This window comes from Camellia sinensis, chromosome 7 (genome assembly GCF_055761805.1).
Source record: "Camellia sinensis isolate YWXY chromosome 7, ASM5576180v1, whole genome shotgun sequence".
NCBI classification, from domain to species: Eukaryota; Viridiplantae; Streptophyta; class Magnoliopsida; order Ericales; family Theaceae; genus Camellia; species Camellia sinensis.
In genome coordinates, this window is record NC_138967.1 from 90,866,853 (window position 1) to 90,894,012 (window position 27,160).

At 34.2% G+C, this 27,160-nt stretch overlaps 1 protein-coding gene across 1 annotated transcript; it reads left to right on the forward strand.

The window, feature by feature from the left end:
* The first annotated feature begins 3,083 nt into the window (after positions 1-3,083).
* LOC114292998 (phosphoenolpyruvate carboxylase 2) lies at positions 3,084-22,192 on the forward strand. Its single transcript, XM_028237003.2, has 10 exons — positions 3,084-3,778; positions 8,452-8,846; positions 9,049-9,133; positions 14,221-14,443; positions 14,666-14,769; positions 14,910-14,997; positions 15,309-15,463; positions 16,668-17,666; positions 19,061-19,447; positions 21,671-22,192. Exons 1-10 carry the CDS (start codon positions 3,605-3,607, stop codon positions 21,971-21,973), a joined length of 2,913 nt encoding a protein of 970 aa, XP_028092804.2. The 5' UTR covers positions 3,084-3,604; the 3' UTR covers positions 21,974-22,192.
* Positions 22,193-27,160: the final 4,968 nt, after the last annotated feature.

The window sequence follows — 27,160 nt, forward strand, 5'->3', positions numbered from 1 at the left end:
TTCCATAGGTTCACTAGGGCTGGATATTCCGCTGCTCACTTACATACATATATAACGGAGTAAACTAAAGCCCAGTGAATAACATCAAAATAAAAAGGTTATATGAATGAGTTCCCTTAGCTAACATAATTACTCTCATACTCAAATTCTTGTCATAGCAGAACGACCTCGGGTCCAAAACTTGACAAAACGACCTCTGATCCAACATATAATTAAAATTCAAAACATATAAATCATACTTGGCGGAACGACTTTGGGTCTAATCAATTATAGTTGTATAATGGCCATTTGGTCAACACATAATAGATATTCAGACTTATCAAATATTCAGAATGACCTTAGGTCCATCTTATCAAATATACGGAATGACCTTAGGTCCATCATATACATTTGTATCTCGTCATTCACGTTTACCGATATAATGTTGATTGGACAGATAGAAGGCTCATTCATATCACAAAATCATAAATTCGAAAAAGCTTACCACATTGGAACATTTAAAAATAACGTATATGATATCTTTACTAAGACATTACTCACAGTGATTTGGTTGTTGATACGGCTTCGTGGATGAACCTACACAATTCATAAACATACACATATAGGGTCACATTACTTGATCAAATCCTTCTTGAACTTATTCATTTATTTTAATTCTCGTTCTAACTTATTAATTCATTTGGGAAGCTCAATTCATGCCTAAGAATACTTAGAAAGGATTGAGAATGCAAATGCGGTAAGAATGACTTTTCAAAATATGTTGAAACATGACACTTCGCTCGAGCGCACTTTTGGTTGCTTGAACGGATTGCATGGTCTACAAAAGTACTAGATGGCCAGATTCTAGGCTTGATGGTCTCTCGAGCCAAGGTGTAAGGAAAACTGAGGTCGCTCGAGCGGTCACTCAGTGACTCGAGCCATGTGCAAAGCTCTGCAAAAATGCTAGATGAATGAAATGTGCGCTCAGTGACAACTACTTCGCTTGAGCAGTTTGGTTGAATTCTAGATTTCCAAAACAGAATTTTGTGTTTCAGAACTTGAGTCCAAAGTGTGAAACTTGCAAAAACTCTTGCATGGCTTAGTCTCTAGCTCAAAAACATTTTGAAAAATATGAACATGTAACCAATATCAAAACCTTAGCTCAAAAACTTCATGATTTTGCAAGAGAGTGGTTTGGATATCTAACGTATGAAAGAATGGAATAGAGAAGCTATGTTAAGGCACCTATGGGCTATCGGTAAGAAGGAAGATATCCCGTGGGTTTGAAGCTTAAACTTTATGCATGTATGATCTTGGCTTAAATTCTTCTTCTACAACTTTCAAAACATGGAATTGAGCTTCAAAACAACATAATTCATGAATGCATGTATGATTCAAGTCTCAATTCAAGCATAGGTAACAAAATACTTTTTGTATAGGTAACAAAATATTGTTCGTATTTTTAATGGTACTAATTTCGTTAAAATCATATTTATATTTTAAAAGTTATATATTTTTTTACTATTTTTATTTATTTATTATTATGGAAGTGGGTGTATATTTTAGAAGTTATATATTTTTTACTAAAATTTTTATGCATTATAAAAGTAGGTGTAAATATTTGACAGAAAGAAAGAGAGGGAACCATAAGAGAGGAAATAAGAAGGAAAAATTACAAATAAGTGGTATTTTTATAAAATATTTAAAAATTTATAATTTTAATAATTAAAATTGGTAATTTTTTTCACTTATTTGTAAATTTTTTGAAAATTTGCACTGAATTGCATTCTCCAAATAAGAAAAAAGAGAAAGAGTGACGTGCAATTGAAAGTGATGAAAAAAAAGAAAAAGAAAAAGAAATAATAATAATAAAAGACAAATAAGAAAGGAAAATTTACTCATAATTTCTATTAAAGAAAAGTATTTGCTAAAAAGTTCCATTAATTTTTTTTACTTATTTATAAACTATTAAGTTTCATTGAATTTGAAAAAATATACCGTGAGATCTTTTTATTGTATTTCTTGAAAATTTCAAATGTGAGTATGTTTCATTTATGCACTATTATCTTAAAATTTGACAATAAGACATCCCTTTAATGTATGTATTATTGTCTTATTAAACTTGTCAAATGTGTCATTCTTAAAATGTGACAATGAAACATTATTATAATGTATGTGTTATTATTTTATTAAATTTTTGCCAAATGTGTCATTCTTTTTAAAAAATGGCAATGAAACATTTGTGTATTATTATCTTATTAAATTTTTACAAAATGTGTCATTCTTAAAATATGACAATGAAATATCATTATAATATTTCATTATTATGTTATTACGATTCTACACATAGGTTTGCTTCACTTGAGAAATTTTAATGCAAGATAGGACTTACTGGTTCATAAGAATATTTGTAAGATCAAATTATTCATAAGTCATGAATATAGAATTTATTAATAAACACCCAAAAAAGAAGAAAGTATATGGCACATTTCTCAAAAAAAAAAAAAAAAATCATATTTTTATAATTATTTTTTCAATCTCCACTTCTATCACCTTGTTTTATTTTGATTTATTTTTTGAAAATTGCATTTTCTCATTTTTGTATTTTTTTTATTTGTAATTTTTTTAATATTTTAAATAATTTTTTTACTATACAGATGCACATACTTTAGATACATCTAAAAAGTAAAATATTTATTAAAAAAAATTAAAAAATTTAATAAATACATAAGAATACGAAAAGTATATTGAATTTTTATATTTTTTAATATTTTTATATTTAATGATTTTTAAAAAAAATTCTATAAATATTATATTTTTAAAAATGTTATAAGTTAACTGCATCTAAAAACAAAAAGATTAAATATTAAAATTTTTGATTAAAAAAATATAAAAAATAAAAAAACTCAATTTCTAGAAGCGTGGGCTCAATTTTTTAAAACTGAATCATTTTCCTAATAAAGTCTCACTCACATTTTTAATTTGTAGTTCTTAATGATTTAATGAATTTTTTTTTTTTTTTAAATAGAATTCCCATGGTAAGAGTATTTCTAACGCTTATTTATTTATTTATTTTTTTTATAAAAAAAACCTTAAGCGTTAGCGACGCTCTCCGTAGTGAAAACAGCCACAATTTTGATATGGTGTGATCAGAATTTCAGACGCTAGTAGTGAAAACAGAGTTCTCTATCTAAAATCGAAACCAGCGAAGGACGTAGGGCGCTCTCTGTCTCTCTCTTCATCTACAATTTGCTGATGTTTCATTTTACTTTTCTCGCTTTTTCTCGTGTAGAATCATCAGATACCCGTTCTGTGGTATCTATCATCTTTAGATGGGGTTATCACGGGATTCATTTCGTTGCACCTCTCTCCTCTCTCTCTCTCTCTCTCTCTCTCTCTCTCTCTCTCTCTCTGTGGTATGCATTGCTAGGCTCTGCTTTTCTTCTTCTCCATTCTTCTGATTCTGAGTTGATGGTTATAATGCTGAAGCCCAATTTGGTCCGTGATTGTGGTTGAACTCTCAGTTGATTGATTTCACGTGCTTTTTATTAACTCTTTGGTTGATTGATTAATTGATTGATTGTGGAGCACAGAGAGAGAGAGAGAGAGAGAGAGAGAGAGAGAAATGGGGAGTCGCAACATGGAGAAGATAGCATCACACTCAATTGATGCACAGCTAAGGCTTTTGGCACCTAGGAAGGTATCTGAAGATGACAAGCTGGTAGAGTATGATGCTTTGTTGTTGGATCGATTTCTTGATATTCTTCACGATTTACATGGACACCAGATTAGAGAAACGGTAATCACTTCTAATTTTATTTTCTCCTCCACAATTTTTTTTAAATTTTTTTTAATCTTTTTTTTTAAGTAATAAAAATATGGCAAAATTTGAAATCTGTGTCACTTTGGTTATAATTTTTAGATATTTGTCTCTTAATTTTGAATATGTTTTAAATAAAGATAATTGAATATATTGTTGCTCAATTTTAACGATAAAATTATTAATTTAATAAAATATAAATTAGTTTGATAAAAATAAATATCAAAAATTATTTTTGAATTTTTAAAAATTATTTCTACCCACTAAAATAAAATTATATAAAAATGATAACTCTTTTATATTTTTATTTTCTTATCAAAGAAATTAATTTTTAGTATGGGCTTGAATGATGATCATATGGGTGGTTATTTTTATTGATATTTTTGGATGGTTATTATGTAATAAATGATTTTATTTGTTGTTAACACATATATTTAGATTGTTATCATGTAATTGCTAGTTATTAAGATTTTAATGGGTAATGGATATGTTTAATATATGAAATGTTTTTAGTTTTGGATTTTTTTATTTAATATATTGGTTTTATAATAATATCAAAATTATCGTCATGTTTGAATTTTGAAAAAATAGAAACTAATTAAACGGAAATAAATATCAAAAATCTTTATTTAAAAAAATTATTTCTACTATCCCAAACGATAAAATTATATAAAAATGATGTGTTTTTAATTTTTCTTTACCAACTTAATTTTTAGTTTCTTAATTTTTTTTTCCCTCTGAAAACAGATTTTGAAAATCAAATCAAACAGAACTTTAAAACCAAAAAAATTTCAACATTATTTAGTTAAAAAAATGCCATTACATTTCAAACAACATACAAATTAAGTAACACAAAATAACCGTTTGCAAAAAAAAAAAAATCTTTGATTGTATTTGTTTGGAACAAAATTTAAAATTTAAAGTCAAAATATATTACAATTAAAAAGTCAGGAATTGAAGTGATACAAATTTCAAATTACAGGAATTGTTAGTATAATTCGCCATAAGAATAAATATATTTGCCTTATGCGTTTAAATTTAATGGAAAGATATAGTTAGCTATTCGACTGCAATTCCCTATCTTTTGGGGGGTTTTTTATTTTTATTTATATATATATATATATATATCCATTTTGTATTTACAGAGAGCATAGAAGGCAAGGCATGCCCACTTCCGTCCACTTGAGAGATTTTGATGACTGGAATTAATTATTCTTTTTCTTTTGCTAGTTTCCACTAACATTTGCTTAGTGGTTGGTTTGTAAAGATACTATCTCAGTTTCTGTTCATTAACCTTTCTGCTTTTTCTTTTCTCCCTTGTTAAGTCTGAAACTGAAACTGTACTCATCCTAGTAAAATGTCTGTTAAATTTCAATATGTATGTTCTCTGCGAAAGAAAACTTGTTTTGGAAACAATGTCAGTTTAGGTTAGTGTTAAGTTTCTTGTTTCTTTGTCTGAATGAAAAACCAGTCTCTAAAATTCATGTGTTGAAGCTTTTTTAAGCATTAGTTGTGCCATAAAACTCATTTAATAATGAGATTGGAAAGTGGGGACAATTGCCCAGAGGGATTTCTTTCTGGTGGTGAAATGATTGAGTTTATAACTTGTTTTATAGTGTGTTGTTGTAATGTCATTATATGATATTGTAAGAATTTATGCATTATTGATTGATGTCTTGATTAATAGATTACAAGATTCATGATTCCTATATATAGAAGAGGGTGAGTGTGTAGTAGGTAAGAAGTAGGTGAAGTGGAGGTGGTAGTGGTGTAGTGGGTTAGGTTTAGTGGAGTAGGTGAGGTGGTAGTGGTGTAGTGGGTTAGGTTTAGTGGAGTAGGTTTAAGTGGGTGAAGTAGGTGATAAATTTTAACAGCCCCCCGCAAACTCAAGGGGGATAGGAACTAACCAACTTGAGTTTGAAGAGAGGAACAAAACAAGAAAATACATAAAAAAAAAAGGATAGGAGACACTGTATGGTCGTGTCAGACCGTTGGTGAAGACACTGTATGGTGGTGTCATAACGTTGTAGAGGACACTGTATGGTGGTGTCAGACCGATGTAGAAGACAGTTTATGGGGTCATGTCGGACCGTTGTAGAAGACAGTTTATGGGGTCATGTCGGACCGTTGTAGAAGACAGTTTACGGAGTCTTGCTGGACCCTTGTAGAAACTAACCGGAATCAATGTCGGGACAGTTTACAGAGTCTTGTCGGACCCATAAAGGAGCTAACCGGAATCAATGTCGGGACAGTTTACAGAGTCTTGTCGGACCCATAAAGGAGCTAACCGGAATCAAATGTCGAGACAGTTTACAGAGTCTTGTCGGACCCTTAAAAAGTCGCACCCTCAAAAGGTGTGCCCAATCTTTCAAAAGGCGTGCCATCAAAAGGCGTGCCCAATCCATAAAAAGGTGTGCCGGACATGATGGCGAGGCACGTGGGCGCCTTGGCTTGCACGCCCGTTTTGTCGTCTGGTGGCAAGAGGCACGCGATACGCGTGGCTGCCTCGCTATTTAACCAAGGTTGATGCTGAGGCTGAGGCAGACAAAAAAACTTCTGAAAATCCTCTGAAAACAACTCTTCCTTTGCTAAGAAAGAAACTCTGTAATACTCTGTAACCAACCCGTCTCTGAAACACTCAGCAACATGGCCTCTTCTTCCCGTCCAGCTACCCAGAACATGGCCTCCTCTTCCCGTGGTCTGCTCACGCTCTTTCCAGAACTGAACGAGTCCACAAGAGAAATAACTGGTGCGGTGGCCAGTGAACCTCAACCAAACACCTCTGGTTTTGCTCCGTTGAACTTTCCGATGCGGTCGGTGGAGCAAAAAATGGCGGTGCAGTCGGATGTGGAGGCCAATCAGTATACCTTGAAGTCATGTGTGGAAACCATGACTGCGGTTACAAATTTGTCGAACCGGCTGCAGAGTAGGACAAATGAGGTGCAGCAGTTAAACGCCCAACTGGCTCTGCTCCAACGCATGTATAAGGATGCGCGAGCAGAGATAAGTGTGCTAAAGGCGGAAAACAAGGAGCTGAAGCGGAAGGCCAGTTTTATGTTCCGATTTGGAGGGCCGCCATATGCTGCAGTGGAGGAGCAAGGAGTAGTGATCATGCCCAGTGGAGTGGGAAACACGGAGGCAGCACCGTCAAGGGCCGCCCAGGACGGAGGAAAGAAGAAGAGATCTGCAGCAGAGTAGAGAAGAAAAATCCCACTGTGGGTGTTGGGTGTGTTATGGTGGTTTTTTTTTTTTTTTTTTTTTTTTTTTTTTTTTTTTCTCGTGTAAAATTATGATCGGGGTTGATCCTGACATGAATAAAATAAGTGTGTTTGGCAAACTCGAATGGTAGGTGTGGTAAGGCAGAAAAATCAACTGGAATGAATTTTTTTTTTTTTTTTTTTTTTTTTTTTTGTGAAAATAATAATAATAATAATAATAATAATAATAATAATAATAATAATAATATTAATATGGAAATCATGGAGTGGGCGGTGGTACAAAAATATTGTGTAGAAAAAGAGGGAGATGGTGGAAAAGAGAGGCCACTCATGTTATTAAAATAAATTAAGGAATTAAAAAAAGTGATATTGGTTTTGTTTTCAAAAAAGATGGATTAAAATAAATATAAAAAAAGAAAAAGAAAGTGGAGACCATGATGAAAGGTGGGAACAAGTGTGCTGGTGCTGTGTTGTAATGGTCAGAAAGAGAGATAAGAAAATAAAATAAAATAAATTTCAAGGTGCTGTGTTGTAATGGCATTGAAATATCCACCATCATAAAGAGTATCAGTGGTGCTGCATATGTTTATGAGCATTATTTGAGGCCTTTCTTTCTTAACCCACAGCAGACTGTTAACGTCTAGTATGTCCCAAGGAAGAAGGACATCTTCAGTAAGCCAGATGACATTCTAACTGCTGCTGAGAAGTACATAGAAGAACATGGCCCGGAAGCATTTGAGAAGCTTGTTAGCAAGGATAGGGAAACCAAGTTCAGGAGTAGCAATTATACGTATTTTGATGAGGACCACAGCTATTGAGCCTTGTTTGGCTGAGGGAAACACCTTTTTTCCGCTGCTGTTAGGAGTATCTTTCCGGTGGAGAAGCTGCTATGGACTATTTGGGGAGAGTGATGTCGAAAGCCGGAGCCTTGGATCTCGCCACCGGCGTCGGCGGAAAGATCGAGAAAGACGATGTTCTCTCCGCTGTCCAGAAGTATGAGCAGTATCACGGCTACTATGATGCCGAGAGAGAATGAGATGTTATGAAGATATGATGAGGAGGTAGGTATGTAGTAGACAATTCTAGCGGACTAGGTTGAGGTCCGGCGGGCGGCCAAGGCGAGGTTGCCGCCCGCCGGTGAAGCGAAAAAATATTAAATTCTTAACCTTGCTCTGATACCATGTAAGAATTTATGCATTATTGATTGATGTCTTGATTAATAGATTACAAGATTCATGATTCCTATATATAGAAGAGGGTGAGTGTGTAGTAGGTAAGAAGTAGGTGAAGTGGAGGTGGTAGTGGTGTAGTGGGTTAGGTTTAGTGGAGTAGGTGAGGTGGTAGTGGTGTAGTGGGTTAGGTTTAGTGGAGTAGGTTTAAGTGGGTGAAGTAGGTGATAAATTTTAACAGATATGATATTTATGGATTGATTAGGTTCAAGACTGCTATGAGCTTTCCGCCGAGTATGAAAGGAAGCTTGACCCCCAGAAATTGGAGGAACTCGGGAATGTGCTGACAAGTTTAGATGCGGGTGATTCTATTGTAGTTGCTAAATCTTTTTCCCACATGCTTAACTTAGCCAACTTGGCTGAGGAGGTTCAGATAGCTTATAGACGAAGGATTAAGTTAAAGAAGAAAGGTGATTTTGCTGATGAGGCATCTGCGACAACTGAATCAGACATTGATGAGACCCTCAAGAGGCTTGTGGTGCAGTTGAATAAGTCCCCTCAACAAGTTTTTGATGCTTTGAAGAACCAGACAGTAGATTTAGTCCTTACGGCACACCCCACTCAATCTGTCCGTAGATCTTTGCTTCAAAAACATGCAAGGTCTCTGTTCTACTTCTACAATAATCTGCAATCCTAGCTCATAGTTTGCAGCTCTCCGGTTTGCTATTATTATTATTATTTATTGATTTTTAGATGTCCAATGGTCGGGTCACTTGTAATTCATTTTTAACATGGTACATATTTTCTTTTCTTGGTTTAGGTTTTTATTGATGTTTAATTTTTCCTCTTTTATAATTTTCAGAATTCAGAATTGTTTGACCCAGTTGTATGCCAAAGACATCACTTCTGATGATAAGCAGGAGCTTGATGAGGCGCTACAGAGAGAGGTATGTATTTTGCTTCAGATTTTGGTTTGTTTCTCCTGCTACTCCATATATTCCATCCTTCCCCTCCAAAAGGCGAATTTAGTAAATTACCGAATATAATAATACTTAGGCTAAGTGGAGGCAGGGTATGTTCATTATACTTTTCATGATGCATATGAATACTAATTCGATGACCTATCAATTATATCTAGAAACAAATCAACTTTTTTACTTTCCTACCTTCTTGATTGAAAAGAAAAGACAAAGAAAAAAGAATTGGATTGTATGTGAGAGATTCGGGAATTGTATATATATATTTTGATAAATATTTGGGAATTGTATATTTAAATCTAGTTATTTTAATTTAATATATCCAATAATCTGAAATTAGGTATTATGAAAAAAAATCATGAAAATGATCATAAAATATTCTCCACCGTCAGATTACATATGCAAGAAAACACCACATACTAATTAAAGGATGAAAAATCTTCATGAACCATTTCATGGTATTTTTTTTATGATCCCTAGTATTATTCTTTTATCATATCAAATTAGTCAATCCAATTTTCTATTGGATTTGGATTTGGATTTGGATATGTGATTTTTATTTTTATTTTTTTTCTAGTAAATGGTCAAAAATGGAGGAATTACAGATTCACATTACAAACCTATATCATCATCAGTCAATCTAAGGACTGATATACTAATAGAAGTGTCACGCCCCAACCCGTCTGTAGAGGTTAGGGAGGTGACCGGACAGTTTTATAGATTACCTACGGCCTAACTTGACATTTCATAAAATATTTAATATAATGGAGCCTGGAGTGGAAGCATTAAATAACACAATCCAGTCCATTGAGCAGTGCGTATATGATACAAAGAAACAGAACATTCTTTATATTAAATAGAACTTATAATGTACCACCCTTCAGCTTTACAAACACAAGTGCAAAAAGTACATGACATAACAAACTTGACAAAAACAAAAGCAAATAAAAACAAAAGCTTTCACTTGGAGGCACAACTTCAAAAGGTTTCTCAAAACAGGGTACACTCCAATGCAGACTTAACCCATGAAACTAATTTAGCATCACTTTACCCATGAAACTGCTCAAAAATTTAACTCGATGGATTCAAATTGTAGTTCTCAACCATTCAATATTTCACATCAACTATCTAAAATAGGCAATCATTCAACTTTAAAAGTAGGGGTACAATCATTGTATTAATAATCAATCCCAAAGTAAAGTACAATAAAACAAAGTTACTTGGCTAGGGTTTCATCTACACCCTGAGGAAGATGATTAGTTGCCCACGGAGAAGGTGAAGAACTCCATCCTTGGAACCTTGGGTTTACTCCCTCTTGCCCCTTGTGCTGCCTTTGATATGTAAAGAACCCCTTTATGAAGGCTAGGTCATCCCTTTGTACTCCTATAACCATTAGGGTTGAAATGGACTAAAAAAAGAGCATAAAAATCTACTTTCCATCACGAAGGCCCATATAACCTGCACAACGGACAAATTCATTAAAAATCATTAAATAACAATCAATATAGACTTAACTAGTGTAGTTTAGGGGATCTCAATGTATATATTTTGGCACTTATCATAGTACATGTTTTTCACTGAAGTTAGAGGTAATTACGTATCAATGATTTTAAATTTCTTCCACTTTGTCTCACAATGTAAATGGGAAGATTGTGGATATAACCATAATGATTGATATTGTGGTTTTATTTTCGAAATTTTGTTTGTGAAAATTGTATATATAATTTTCGCACTTCTATAATAGAACAAATACAAGTTAAAGTTCAAAGATTTAACCTTCTCTTTATCGTCACACATGAACAATTCATTGTAATTTCTTTTGTCAACATCTAAACCCTGAAATTTGGGCAATATATAAACCACCTTAAAAAAAAAAGAAAAAGAAAAAAAAAATTTTTTTTAGAAACAAATGTTTCACAACAAATTGAATATTCGGTGTCATCGAAATGATACAAACTTCTTTTTTATTTTATTTTATTGCTTTTGAGTCCACTTGAGAGAATACTGTATACATAATAATAACTTCACTTTTTCTTTTTCTATATTGAAGACAAAATACATGAGAAACACTCAAAATTCATAAAAAGAATTTGAATGCAAATTTTCAAACATCTTAGATGTACTGATATATTCTTAACTCATTTTCAAAATTATTTGTTATGAAGTACATGGTTCAAATTAATCCATAGACATGCAAACTAAAAACAAGAGTTGTCTACTTTTCAGAGATGATGGCAGGTTGATAATTTATTAAACTCTTGTTGGTGTTTTTTTTTTTTGTGTGTGTGTGTGTGTATTTGTGTGGATAGAAATAAGATGACTTGTGGAAGATTCTTTTCTCAATCTATGCTATTGTGACCTTCAAAAAAGAAATTTAACATAGGCTTATAAAATCTAAGGGTGTTTTTGGTTTGTGTTTTGAGATAAATTTTCAAAAATATTTAGGGGAGAGAGTTTAGAAATTTTTTTGATTTGTTTGGTTGTATATTTTGAAAATAGTTTTGGAGTTTTGGAGTTTGGGATGATCTGATATTTTGTTGTAGTTGAGTAGATGTGTGTGAGAGAAAAAGTGATTGAGAATGTGAGAGGATATAGAAAAAGTGATTGATTGATGTGTAGGAGAGAGTGATTTTAGAAATTCTTTTCAAAAAATTTAAACCAAACAAAATTTTGAAAATTTTTCTAAAAAATTGTGTCTTCAGATACAAACCAAACAAGCCCTAAGTCTAATTACATAGATAAAAATTGGGTGAAATGCTGAATAGAGAGATAAAAAAAAAAAAAAAGCATAGGCAAGCAGTGTTGTTATATTCATCACTCAAACCGGAACAAAAATGTTGTCTTGCCCTTGTCATGTGAAAGGAGTGATGCATCCTTTGGAGGCAAACCAGTTTGGTATTTGATTGAAGGAAAAAGCAGCATTAAGCATGCATTTCAAAGTAGAATCAATCGATTCACTGACTGTTAATAGCATGCATGTTTGATTGATAATTACATAAAGGAACAAAAAGAATTACTGAAAAAATATCAGCCAATATAATGTGATGGCGGCAATTTTGAAATTATAAATCACAATGAATGATGTTTAAGTTGAAAATAAAAGGAAAATAAAAGATCATATCTTTGTGTATATAAATTTTGTATAGAATTTATGTTTGTATATCACTATCCTTATGTTTATTTCACTTGAGTGAAAATGGAATGCTCATTTCTCATCCTTCCTACAAAATTACCATTCACTTACAATGTTAAATCATAATTCCATTTGCAATATATTTTTCATCATTTTTTAATTGAACCAAACGTGAGAATGGACATATTCATTCTAATGAATCAAACACTACCTTACAAAAATAAAAAATAAAAAAAATAATATTTGATTTACATACTGATAAAGAAAAGTGCAATCTTCATGGCCTCATATAGAATTTGGGATCTTTTCGAGGGAAAAAAAAAAAGTGACTTCAAAATTTGAATAGGTAGAGATGCCATACAGATGAACTGTTTTGGGATATATTGTGTTCAGTACGAATTGTAGGAAATGAAACATAGTTAATAGAGAGGGATATGTTTGTATGCTTCACACATTTTCAAGGAGTCACAATGGTTAGTGCTTGACTGTTATTATTGAGAGAAGGCATTGACATTGTGACAATTGTGAAGGGTATCTTTGGAAACTAAAAGAGTAGAAAACACGCCAAGGGCTTCACTCTTTTATTGTAGAGATAACTTTTCTTTTCATTTTCAATTTTGTTTGTTTGGTTACACATTTTTTTTTTTAATTTTTTTAATTTTATTTTGTAGGAGGGTAGCTCTCTACAATTTGGTTAGGTACTTGAAGGAGAGCACAAATTTGACAAATCCATGTCTCTCATGTTTCACTTTTTTTTAAAAAAAAAAAGTCGGAGCTCTATGATGTGTTCTAATCCTCATTGGGCTTGTTCATCATGAGTAAAAAATAAAAATAAAAATAAAAAAGATGAAGAAGAAGAAGACATGTATATTACCATGTGAGCAGTGTTAATGTGGTAGAGCTCTACCCTGTGCCCCCATGTGGACCCTTTTTTGATGGGTAAAAGCAGTTCACAAAGGCACTACAGAACTGCTTATAGTTTGTTCAACACAGCTCTAAATATAAGCATTATGATTGTTTCGCATTCTTTTGGTTTTGGCATTGGACTTGTTTCAAAACTGGTCCATGTCAGCTGGGAGATACTGAGAGACTGAATTTGCATCATCCATTTTCTTCAAAAACATGAGACTGGCACATCAGATTTAATGCTCAGAAATGTTTAATAGAATGAAGAAAGCTGGTTTAGTTTGTTCAATGACAGCAAGTAAACCTTGCTTCTTCTAATGTGTTAGATGTTCATGCTTAATGGATGAGATAATTTACTAAAGAATGAACCATATGATTTTAGTAATTTTTGCTATGGCAGACTGGCAGTACACCCATCTTAAAGGTCATGTTCTTCTTGGGTTAGAACCTAGATCACTGACACAAGCATTTGCATGGCGAGGACCTTGTCATTTATGAAAATTTGTCTAATTTCAAATAGTGAACACGAATTTATTTATTTATATGTATTTATCTAGTTAACATGAACATGGATTTTATTTTTATTTTTAATGTGGGACTTTTATAGTGTACATCTAGTTGGGTTTAAATTTCTGTATCATTCTGTGCATAATCGTACTTCTTAATCCACCCTTGATCTCGTCATGCTAACATATAACTAGTTTTGAAGTGTGTTTCATGTATAATTTCTCATGTACTTCAAGATATTTAACTTACATTAAATAATAATAATAAAATAATAAATAAAAGAAAGGATAAAAACATACTTTAACTTACTTTTTGTTTGGGCATTGGATATTTTGAAGTAGTTTTATACGTTTTGGGAAGACTTAGTATTCATAAATAAAAAAAGGGAGCGACCCAATGAATGAGGCTTCCGCTAAAGCAAGGGTTGGGAGAAATAATTTTTTGTTTTGCATTGTGTCATTTTCATTCCTTTCTCTTTGCTGTGTCATTAACATATGTTCCTTACCATCAGATACAAGCTGCATTTCGTACTGATGAAATCCGGAGGACCCCTCCAACTCCACAAGATGAGATGAGGGCAGGAATGAGCTACTTCCATGAGACAATATGGAAAGGAGTTCCAAAATTCTTACGCCGTGTTGACACTGCTTTGAAAAACATAGGGATAAATGAGCGTGTTCCCTACAATGCCCCTCTAATTCAGTTCTCTTCTTGGATGGGTGGGGATCGTGATGGTATGATATAATCCTTCTTTATTTGCATAGTCTTTTTCATGTACTTGATAGTTGAAAAATATAAGATACCAATAGCATCAATGTTGATACATTATTTTTAAGAATTATGGAAGGAAATGTGGATACAAGATAGTCAGGGAACACATACAATGCCATGCTATGCTTTCCATTATCTTACACTTTTGTTATGCTATGATCTACTTTGGCGTTGGTGGGCTGTAGGAAATCCAAGGGTAACTCCTGAAGTTACAAGGGATGTATGCTTATTGGCTAGAATGATGGCTGCGAATTTGTACTTCTCTCAGATAGAGGATCTTATGTTTGAGGTATCGATCGAACGACTCCTTCCACTATTGAAATCTCTCTTTTGCCTCTTTCTTTTGTTTGGTAGTTTTCTATTGATTAATGGATTTCTCACATGCATACTTTTCCATTGTTTTTTCTTTTTTCAAACTTTTCTTGGCAGTTATCGATGTGGCGTTGCAGTGAAGAACTTCGTGCTCGTGCAGATGAACTTCATCGCTCCTCAAAGAGAGATGCCAAACATTATATTGGTGTGCAATCATGTCTCCAGATTTGTTTTCAACTTCCATTTGAAACTGTTTATAAATTTAAAAAATGGAACTTTTTTTAATCCTTCTACTTTCCATTCTAGCTTGAATACCTGCATCATAAAAAAACGACTTTAGATAGTTCAAGTATTCAGTATTTCATCAAAATTCAAGGTCTTCTTGCATTGTCATCATACACAATGTAATAAAGTTATTTTTCTCCATTTTACTTATAATATTCCAATTTGTTCTTTAAACAAAATTTATTTGGTTCTTGTTAATGTTTTGTTCTCGTTAACATCTTGTTCATGCAGAGTTTTGGAAACGAATTCCTCCAAATGAGCCCTATCGTGTTATTCTTGGCGATGTAAGGGACAAACTTTATCATACACGTGAGCGTGCTCGTCAGTTGTTAGCCAATGAGATCTCTGATATTCCTGAGGAGGCAACTTTCACTAACCTCGAGCAGGTTTATCCATCTCAACCAACTTTATCAATTCTTCTTATGAAGAAGACATGACTATTGTATTACCGACCCTACCCCTATTTCTTGCAATCTCAGGAAATAAACTATTTATATTTGGTAGGTATAATACGGTTGTGGTGAGATGCACAGTTATAGTCTTGCTTAAGTAGTTGTTTGGTTTGTGTATTGGCTTTTTTTTTCCTGAATCAGTCTTGCATCTATGATTTATTTCTACTGATCAGTCTCCTGTACCACATATAGGTCACTCTTGTAGTCTTATCCTCTTCTTTTTAAGAGAAAAATAAATTCATGTTATTGAAGTTCAGAATGATGTATTGAACAGAGAAAGGAAGAAGAAACTAAGAAAATGGTTTACAAGATCATCTGGATAAAAGTAGGAGAGACTCTCTCCCCCTCAAAATTTTTTTTTTCCTTTTCTTTTTTATTTGATAGGTAAGTACGAGGCTTCTCAATTTGATGTCATTTAGTTAGGCTATATTTGTAACCTCTACTCCAATAGACTAACAGTCCTTTGGAGATATCTTTATTACTCAATTACAATGGTCATGTATAAAAATCAGTGACTGGTTTAGTGACAATAATGTTAGAATGTGTTCAAAATCGCCTGTAGTTGTCTCATCTGTGCTGATTATAAGGCTCTAGGTGTGGGATGGGCTTTTTAATTTGGTATCAGGACTTGGTTGGGTCTGTGATTGGTGTGCCGTTTGTCTGGCTGCTGTATGTTGTGATTTAGGAGGGTGTTTTGGAATGTATCCCACATCGCCTGGAGTTGCCCCATTTGTACTGATTATAAGGCCCCAGTTTCACTTTCCTTAATACCCGGGTTTTTTAAGGAGAAGTATGGCTAAGCTTTTCAATTAATAACGCGACAAATTCCATAAAAATGTTACATGTGACATGCAATTGGGGCAACCTTGGTGCATAGGCACAGGCCTAGGCAAACAGCAGTGGCAGTGCTTGGGCTTTTTCAAAACTTGTGATAGTTTTAGGTTCCCAGAGAAATTTCTATTTTGAAGTTGAACAACATAGCAGTAATAGTTAAATTATATTGTTATGCTTTGACAGCATCTGCCCACCCTCATGCCTGTCCCTTTCCGTGATGTGAATAATAGATAAATTAATTACATTGAAGAGAGAAAAAATAAAAATTACTTTTCTTATTGCTTTTCAACCCCCCCCCCTGCAGTTCCTGGAGCCTCTCGAACTTTGTTATAGATCACTTTGCACTTGTGGTGATCAGCCAATTGCTGATGGAAGCCTTCTTGATTTCTTACGGCAAGTTTCTACCTTTGGACTGTCACTTGTGAGACTTGATATCCGGCAAGAATCAGATAGGCACACCGATGTCATTGATGCCATTACGAGGCACTTGAAAATCGGATCCTACAGAGAATGGTCGGAAGAACGCAGGCAGGAGTGGCTCTTATCTGAACTCGTTGGGAAGCGCCCTTTGTTTGGTCCCGATCTTCCCAAAACTGAAGAAATTGCTGATGTTTTGGACACTTTCAATGTGATTTCTGAACTTCCCTCAGATAACTTTGGTGCCTACATAATATCAATGGCAACTGCAGCGTCTGATGTGCTTGCTGTGGAGCTTTTACAGCGTGAGTGCCATGTCAAGCGGCCATTAAGGGTTGTCCCATTGTTTGAAAAACTTGCAGATCTTGTTGCTGCACCGGCTGCTATGGCTCGTCTCTTTTCAATAGATTGGTATCGAAATCGGATCAATGGGAAGCAAGAAGTCATGATTGGTTATTCAGATTCGGGTAAGGATGCTGGTCGTCTCTCTGCTGCATGGCAGTTGTATAAGACCCAAGAAGAACTTATAAATGTGGCCAAGCAAAATGGGGTGAAGCTTACTATGTTCCACGGTCGAGGAGGGACCGTTGGAAGAGGAGGAGGTCCCACCCATCTCGCTATATTGTCTCAGCCACCTGACACGATTCATGGATCACTTCGTGTGACAGTTCAAGGTGAAGTTATTGAACAGTCATTTGGGGAGGAGCACTTGTGCTTTAGAACACTCCAACGTTTCACGGCAGCTACACTGGAGCATGGAATGCATGCCCCAGTCTCACCTAAGCCTGAATGGCGTGCACTAATGGATGATATGGCAGTTGTTGCCACGAAAGAATATCGCTCCATAGTTTTCCAGGAACCCCGATTTGTTGAATACTTCCGCTTTGTATGTATCCTTCACCCTTCTCTTACTTTTTGTCATCTAACTACATTCAAGCCATTGTAACATTATATCCCCCATTTTGAAAAAGTAGATAAGTTATTATGCTAGATTTGTAGCATTTGGTTAAATTATACTTGACTGCCACCAATATAATGAACATTTCTATATTTGTTTTTCTTTTACTTATGAAACACGGACACGGATACGGGACATGACATAGACACGATACAAACACGTGGACATGCAAATTTTTAAAAAATGAGAGACACGACACGTTGGGGACACGCTCAATATATATAATTTTATTTATTTATTTATTATATATAAAATTAAAAAAAATATATTTTTTATTTATTTATAGTATTTATTTATTTATTTTAATATTAAATATCATTCTTATTAATTATTATTATTTTACAAATAAAAATAATTTATTCTATATGTTCATGTTTAGCAAACAAGAATATTAAAAAAATATTAAAAAAAAAAGTAAAAAAGAAGGGAAAAAGAAGTTTTTTTTTTTTACCATAACAAAAAGGGTAAAAAGAAGAAATAACAAATAGAAGAGAGAGAGAGTCTAAGAGACAGTCAAACACACGAAGAGGGGAGTGAGAGAGAGAAGAAGAAGAACAGAGAGAGAAGATGAATAGAGACGAAGAAGACGAACAGAGAGAGAAGATGAACATGTTTGAAGAAGACGAATAAAGAGCACTGAACAGAGGGAGAATGAGAGTCGAACACATAAAGATTGGAAGAACATACCTCGATCTAGGGCTTCAACAGTTTCTTCACCCTTTCTCTTTCTCTTTCTCTTTCTCTCTCTTTGTGTCTTCAATGGTTAGGGTTTCTCTCTCTCTCTCTCTATCTCCAATGGGTTAGGGTTTCTCTCTTTGTCTCTAACATGTCCATAATGTGTCCAAGAGTGTCCAGCTGTAAAAATTCAAAAAAAAAAAAAAAAAGGAAAAATGCTAGAGACCCCAAATAATCTACCAAATGTTTTACCAAATCTCTCACATGGGTGTGAGACCCACACAAACTCATGTGTGTAGGTCCCATACCCATGTGAGAGGTTTGGTAAAACATTTGGTAAATTATTTGGGATCTCTAACGTTGCTAAAAAAAAAGGGGACACATTAGGTAGAATGTCCGACATGTGTCCACCGCGTGTCCGACACATGTTAGTGTTCGACGTTGTCTCCGAAGATGTGTCCGTGCTTTATAGTCTTTTACTATCGTGAATATCTTACCTCATTAAAACCTTTTGGTTCATTGTTTTGAGGATCTTGCTGGTTTTGTCAGTACAACTTGGAACCAATGATGTTTATTATAGAAATAACATTCTACGAAATTGATAATAATAATAAAAAAAACCTTTTTTCTTTCTCTAAATACTGCAGGCGACACCAGAGACGGAGTATGGTCGCATGAACATTGGAAGTCGTCCATCAAAACGAAAACCTAGTGGTGGAATTGAATCTCTCCGTGCAATTCCATGGATCTTTGCTTGGACCCAGACGAGGTTTCATCTCCCAGTGTGGCTCGGTTTCGGTTCTGCATTCAAGCATGTCATTGGTAAGGATGTAAAAAATCTCCAAATGCTCAAGGAGATGTACAACCAGTGGCCTTTTTTCAGAGTGACAATTGACTTGCTTGAGATGGTTTTCGCCAAGGGAGATCCTAAGATTGCTGCTTTGTATGACAAGCTTCTAGTCTCAGAAGATCTATGGCCATTTGGAGAGCTTTTGAGAGCAAACTACGAAGAAACAAAGAACCTTCTCCTCCAGGTAATAAATGAAAGAAAAATTGCAAAAAAAAAAAAAAAGGCATTTAAAGAACTTGGACTAAATTCGACTAAAATGGGACATCACAATTCACAGCAAAGTTTTCCACAAATTGTCATGCGTTCCATAGTATGTCATTACCAGGTTCATTTAGGTGAGAAGACTCTACCTTAGCCTCTCACTCCCAGCTAACATTTTTAAGCAATTCCTACTTCCTAAGTCATTCTCTTCATGATTGTAAGGATAAAACCTTAAAGCTATATGTTTCTTTTTTTGTTTGTGTGTGTGTGTGTGTGTGTGAGAGAGAGAGAGAGAGAGAGAGAGAGAAATGACCATTAAAGCAATATGTTAAGATGGTGAAAAAAAAGGATCTAGAGTGCTAGGATTGGAGACAAAGTATCCATTTAACCAAGTTTAATTTGGTTTGCTTAGTGAAAAGTTTATCATATCCCAAATTTGAGATAAGTATCTTGTTTAGGCAGTGCAAGATATTAGACACTTAATTTTGATCTTAGACACTTGTTAGTAAAAATCATGTTTGAGGTCAATTGACAGGGAAATATTGACAGGCAAAACTTAATTTTCACAAAATAATAACAAATCAAGCAATGTGGTTTGAGTTCTATGCATTGATAAGGTCAAGAACTTCTTTGGAGGAAATAAACAAAGAAGAATGAAAAGAAACGAACTGAATTGATAATAATCAAATAAATTCGACTCTTGTCACAAGTTACGTGAACTGTAACAAGAACAAAGTACTTGGAAAAACACCAATCGACATCTTTGTAAGCTACTCCTAAAATATCACATATTTGTCAATGAGATTGAAGGTCCTTTATTCTTCGAAGCCACCACTTGTTGCAGCCACACATGTCCACTTGGTCCATGATCTTCCTTGATCTCAGCCCCACTCAAACCATACCCTTGCTTTGTAGGAACTGTTTGTAGGTCATGCGCTTTTCCTTTTAATCTCACCATATGCCCCAACTGATTCCAACGGCTACCTCTTTTGGCTTTTATTCAACTATTCCATGCCATGACATTTTCCATGTCATGTCACACCACCAGCACACCTGTCATGCCATGTCAGCACCTCTGTTGACAGGTGACATAAATTTTAATGTCAACAACACTACTGGGATTTATTTCATATCCCACCAATGCAAACTAAAGCACATTCAGTAACACATCAAAATGAAAAATATAATCACATATAAATTTACATAATTCGGTACAAGTTGCCTATATAGACGGGTAAGCGAGATAATCCACTATAAATTGTAGAGTATACAACCTTGAGACCAAAACCTGACACCCATACCCAACCCCTAAACCATGTATGTTCCCTACTCAAGAGTAACTAAAGTCCTGAAGCCACACCCACTTTCCCGCTCACACCTGGTATCCCTAGTATTTTTTCCGTCTCCCTTACACCTCTATGAACCCTCTCAGTCTGACAACCTTAGAATTCCCATAAGTCTCTTATTTATAGGCAAACCATAAAAATTCTAGTCCTATACAATAAATAAAACCCCACATACATTGGACCCCTAGTAGATTATGGACTCTACAACATAATCCAAAAATGTTACATGTATAGCAACCAAGAACTGTATGGGTCATGCATAATACAAGACACACCCAGGGATGCTCATTTCCCTTGCCTCACCGCATCTCCCGCCCCATCCCCACATGGATTTGCCCCGCTTGGATTAAGAAGTGGGGTGGGGACGGGTTTTGCTTCTCTTGCCCCGTTCTACCCCAACCCCACCCCGATTATATTTATTAAATATTTCTATTTCTATATCTATAATATATATAATTTAATTTTTTTTCATTATAATAAAATTAAAACACTAAAATATTATACTTAGTATTAATTTTTACTCATTTATTTTTTATGTTATATCTTATAATATTTATCATGTATAAATTATTATTAGTAATATATTATATATCTATAATTTTTATTAATATTCTCATTCTTCAACTTACAAAATTAACCCGTCTCCTGCCCTGCACCCGTTCCGTTCCCACTAGTCCTTGATTTGCCCCGCCCTTGATATGATACGGAGCGGGGGCAGGTTACTATAAACCTGTCCCAAACACGGACCCGACCCGTGACCATCACTAAGGGAGTACTTTGTAGCAACAATGCTTTAAAAGTTATCGAAATTTATTATTTTATTTTTCCTTTTCCTCAAGCTTTATGTGCTTTACTTGTAGATTGCTGGGCACAAGGATCTACTGGAGGGAGACCCGTACTTGAAGCAAAGACTCTGTCTTCGTGAAGCATATATCACGACCCTTAATGTGTGCCAAGCATACACTCTGAAGCGGGTTCGTGACCCCAATTACAATGTGAAGGTGAGGCCACATCTGTCCAAGGAAATAATGGACTCTACTAGCAAGCCCCAAAATGCTGAGCTGGTGAAGCTTAACCCTACAAGTGAGTATGCTCCTGGCCTCGAAGACACGCTCATCTTAACTATGAAGGGTATTGCTGCCGGAATGCAAAACACTGGCTAAGGCATGACAGTTCTGTTAGCTAGTGTTCTTTACATATATGCCTAGTACTGCTCCTGTCCCAACAATAAATCCATATGGATATTAGTCTGTCTGTCTAAACTCAAGTATCTGGTGGTGCTTTTCGTCTTGAGGATTTCGTCCTTCCTTTTCTTCATAAATAAGTATATAACTACAGAAGGCATTGGAGATATGCAATAAGAGATAGTTATAATTATTTAAGATGAATGCTCTGAACTGAAACATTGGGGGTGTTTTTTTCATAATCGAAATTGGCATTTCCTTATCACTGAGGGGGTCAGGGACAAGTCATTACTCGATTAATGGAAAGGGTTTTGGTCATGGAGACTTCAGATAACATATTTTGTAGCTACACCTACCTAGAGATACCGTAAATTTTTAGATTTCTGCTACAGAAAATCGAATAGCATGTTTTTGCTTATTTTTGTAAGAAATAAAAACGAATAATGCAATTAAAACTAAGAAAATATGTAAAATTGTTGCCACGAGAGAGGGGACGGGGTCACCAGGGTTGACGGAAGAGGGGAAGGAAATGAAAGAATGTTTCTAAACAAGTTCTTGTGTAGTTCAAACAAACGCATTCTTGTGTAGTGTTGCCAAATTTTCCCAAAATTTTGAAAGTTGTTACCGGTATCTTTTAGCAACAATTAGGTTACCAATGTTCTGGTTTTCATTTTTGGACAAGAATGGAGTTTATAATTGAACTTGTTCGCATATCGCAGCGAATTATGACTCTCAATTATTCTTTGTTTAGGTGTTGTTTTGGGAAGTTGGCAAAAATTAGAAAGTCACTAAAAATGTTAAAAGGTTACTAAAAAAAATAAGCCATACACCTTAAATAACTAAGGTGTGGTTTGAGATCTACTTTTTTTTTTTATTTTTTTTAATAGTAATTTATTTGACTTTTTTTATAAAGTAAAATAAAAAATTAATATGTTTGACAATGACTTTCTAAGTTGTGTACAAAAGGTGAATGATTAAGGTATATGACTTATACAAGTGTGGTGATTTTCCTCTCACATATGTGGGTTATGTCCATACTCCTTAAATGCTGAATCTATCAAGTTAATTTCGAGGGATTTGGTGATAGCTCCCTCACTATCTAATTTGTCTTTTAAAAGGACAAGAATTATATAAGTACTTTCAAAACCGCCTAATATTTTAAAACTTGTTTCTTTTACTATATTACCTTCATAAAATTTTACTCTGTATGAAAGTAAAATTTTACTCTGTATAAAAGTAAAATTTTACACTCTGCAACTAAACGTAAAATTTTACTCTGTATAAAAGTAAAATTTTACTCTGAAAAACGAGTAAACTGTGAGACTTTGAAGTTAAAAGTAAAATTTTACTCTGCATAAAAGTAAAATTTTACTCTGAAAAACTAGTAAAATGTTAGACTCTACACAAAAGTAAAATTTTACTCTGTATAAAAGTAAAATTTTACTCTAGTTCTGTCAAATGAAAAAACAGAACAATAGAACCAGAGTAAAACTTTACTCTGGTTCTATCAAATGAAATTTGATAAAAAACAACAAAAATAAATCAAAAACAAAACAAACAAAAACAAAACAAATTAATCAACAAATCAACATATCTAATTGAGAAGAAAAACTTCTAAAACTCGATCAACAATCACAAATCTCAATGAAAAGAATACATATGTTCAACAACACTCATACACACAAATATATATATATATATATATATATGTATACATATATTCTCAAAATCTTGAATGAGGAATGTAACCATGATGGTGATAAAACCTAGACAATATTTAATAGAATTAAAATTCAATATTCTGGATTAGTGATGCTCAACTTTTAGAGCTACAAACAAAAAATTCCTAGAATTGAACACGTGTTCAACAACCTCCAAACCTCTCACGAACAAAGCAAAACACTCCACAGTAACACATGTTCAGACAACCAGTTGTTCTTCTTCTATGAACACGTGAAGGCAGACACTCCACAACGCAAAAAATTCCTCAACTTTTAGTGATGCTCCACTTCTTCTTCTGATATCTGCATATATATATATATATATATATACATATACACATATCTAGGGTAAGATATGAAGGTAAACAGCCATAGCAACCAGACTCAGAGAGTTGCATTCACCGGCCTCTTGGTGCTCATTCTCCCAATCTTTTCCCACAATCTCTTCGATCCCTTGGGCCGTGCTTCTCCTTCCATGTTCTCAGTACGTCTCTCTCTCTCTCTCGCGCCGCCGAATCTGCAGATTTGAACTTCTCCCCATCAAAATGGTGTAGATCTGAGAAGTGTAGCCAAGGGTATAATAGTCTGATAAAATATTTAAATAATAAATTTTGTCCTTTATGCAGGATTTTATAATTATGAGAGGGTTTAGAAAGTATAATTTTTTTCTTAGTCCTTTTAACAATGAAAGGAAGGTAAAGGGGGTTTATAGCCAAATTTCCCGTTAATTTCGGCCCTGCTGGAACCCCCAGTAGGGAAGGACCCTAGCACCCACCCCCGTGGGGGCTGGCAATGGATGAAAAAAAAAAAAAAAAATTTTTTTTGGACCAATCAGAGAGACCCCCAGTACCCCCACTTGGGGTCTCATGCATTTTCCAGTTAATTTATCTTATAAATGCTTGTGAAATCTAGACGTCATATTCACAAGTAATTAATTGTTTGGTGCCGACATTTAACTTGCCATTTGGAAGCTTAGGTAAATGAGTTTGTAAATATGGATTTCACAAATGCTATTTAAACAAAATTAATGTTGATTAGAATTTAAATGTATAATATCAATTTAAATTTGAGTGATTCTACTTATACCACTATTTTACCTCTTTACACTCTCAATCTCATTATACCACTAAAAAAAATGTAATTCTCATTACACCCTTAATATATTACCAAAACTAACTCTAAATTAACTATTTCATCTCTTTACACCACTAATTTTTGGAGGGAAAAGAGAGAAGCAGCAGAGGAAAAGAGAAAGTAGGGAAGACGAGGGGTTCAGTGGAGCCCACAATAAAGTGTTTGTTCGGTTACACAATACTAGACAATTTACATTCTTCTGGTGTTATGTTGCCGGGAAAAATAGGTTTGTCCAACGTTTTGTTGCTATACATTTACAGAGTCACTTTATTTCAAACAATAATTTGGACCTATTCGGTAATACAATGCTAACGAATTTGAATTCATCTAGTGCCATGTTATCAGACAATTTTTTTTTTCCCAACAATATGTTGTCGTTCGATTGGATGATAACAAGAAATTAATTCTAGTTAGTCGTGAAGTGCATGTTCGGTGATACATTACTATACAAATTGGATTACTCTAGTGTCATGTTGCCAAATTATAATAGATTTGTCGCGACATTTGTCGCTGTACATTGAAAGATTGACTTTTTCCTTCAAACATCCATAAATCAAACACGCATCCATAAAATCATACATAAAAAGTATCCATAAAATTATTCATTAAAAAATCAGTGTACGAATATCCATAAAAGCATCTATAAAATCTGTCATTGTTTGCATCTTTTAATCAAACATGTTATCACAATTTGTTTATATCGATAGTTTCGGTAATTACTACATCAGGGTTGACAAGAGTACGAAATTGAAGAATACAGATAGTATATGCTTTCACCCATCCACTAGCACACGGGTGATGAAAACGAATCCAATTATTTGCTATAGCGACCTTGGTTTTGACCCGTCCCTTGTGGTGTTCCGAACTCGGGTTTGAATGGGTTGAATGGTGGTTCATGTCTTGTCTTCCTTGTCTTCTCCTCATTGTTGGTTTTTTTTTTTTTTTTGGGTTGTAGTGTGTGTTGGAAAAGGTTGGTTGCTTGTTTTTCCAAACTCTTGGTTAGCCAGAATTTTGGCTCTCCGCTCGAACGGGCATTCTTGTGCTCGAGCGGGTTTATGATATTTTGCTCTATGCTCGAGCAGGCATTCGGGTGCTCGAACGGGGATTGTGTCTGCAAAAATACTGGGAGAGCGTATTTTACGCTCGAGCGTGGGGTTTCACGCTCGAGCGGGAGTCTGTGTTTGACGTTCGAGCGGGGCTTTCCACGCTCGAGCGGACCGCGCTTTATCAGCATGCGAAAGTGACATTTCAGATCACTTTTTGCAATCCTCTCTCTCTCTAAAAGTCTCCAAGATACAGATCTAGAGCCTCTCTCTTTAGGAACCATCTTCTCTCTTTGATTTCTCCAAATCTATTGGGATTTTGGCCGTAGTTCCTTCGTCAAAGTTGTGTAACTTCTCGAGGGCTTCACTGTGTACGGTGGAGATCGAGTTTTATTGTTGTTGATTTTGAGGGTTTCAACTCTTTTCTTCTTCAAACTTGAGGTAGGGATTTTCTTTGAGTTATATATATATATATATTTTTTTTTTGCAAGATCAAGATGATTTTCGAAATCATCCTTTGATTAGTTTTGAAAATTTATTTGTTCATTCAAGAAAAAGAGTAATTTTGAAAGTGGGTTTACTATGTGGTCCTTTGAGATAGAAATTTGGGGTTTTTGAACCATGTTGATGAAAGGAAGATGTTTTGATGAGATCTTCTCAAATACTTGAAGATGAATGGGTTTTAGTGAGAAAACCTAGAAATTGGGGATCTTTAAGAAAGATGTTGAAAATCTTTAGAATATGTTATTATATTTATTTTGTGTGCCAAAATAAATGATGGTTGAAAATTGTCTATTTATTATCAATAAATGATGGTTGAAAATTGTCTATTTATTACATATAAATGATGGTTTTCCATGGAATAAGTTAATTGTTGAAATTTTGAAAATTGTTATTTAAAAGTATTGATATAGTCCTGAAATGACTAAGTTGTTGTGAATGTTTGAAATGTGAGAATTATGTTATTCATTGGATGAATTGAAATAAAAGTATTTATTCATCTTGTAAAATTGCATTGAAAGGAGAAATGGGAATTTTGATCACAATGGTAGTATTGTGTGGAAGAATTGGAAATGGAAGAATTGTTGTAACGTATTGATTATTGTTGCATTGGCATATCAATTCATTTGATTACATTGAACTTTGAAAGTTGTTTTGAAAGCTCGCATTGAGAAAAGAATGTTGATAAACAAGTTTTCATGAAATGATTTTGAGGTAAATACAGTGGTAAGTCTTGAAAGGTAGTGTAGAGAATAGGTGTCGAGCCT

Excerpts from the sequence above, each read along its gene's own strand:
- LOC114292998 (XM_028237003.2), top strand. The coding sequence starts at position 3,605 with ATGGGGAGTCGCAACATGGAGAAGATAGCATCACACTCAATTGATGCA. Across the intron at positions 17,667-19,060 it reads TTGTTGAATACTTCCGCTTT|GCGACACCAGAGACGGAGTA; the intron begins GTATGTATCCTT and ends TAAATACTGCAG. Across the intron at positions 19,448-21,670 it reads CAAAGAACCTTCTCCTCCAG|ATTGCTGGGCACAAGGATCT; the intron begins GTAATAAATGAA and ends CTTTACTTGTAG.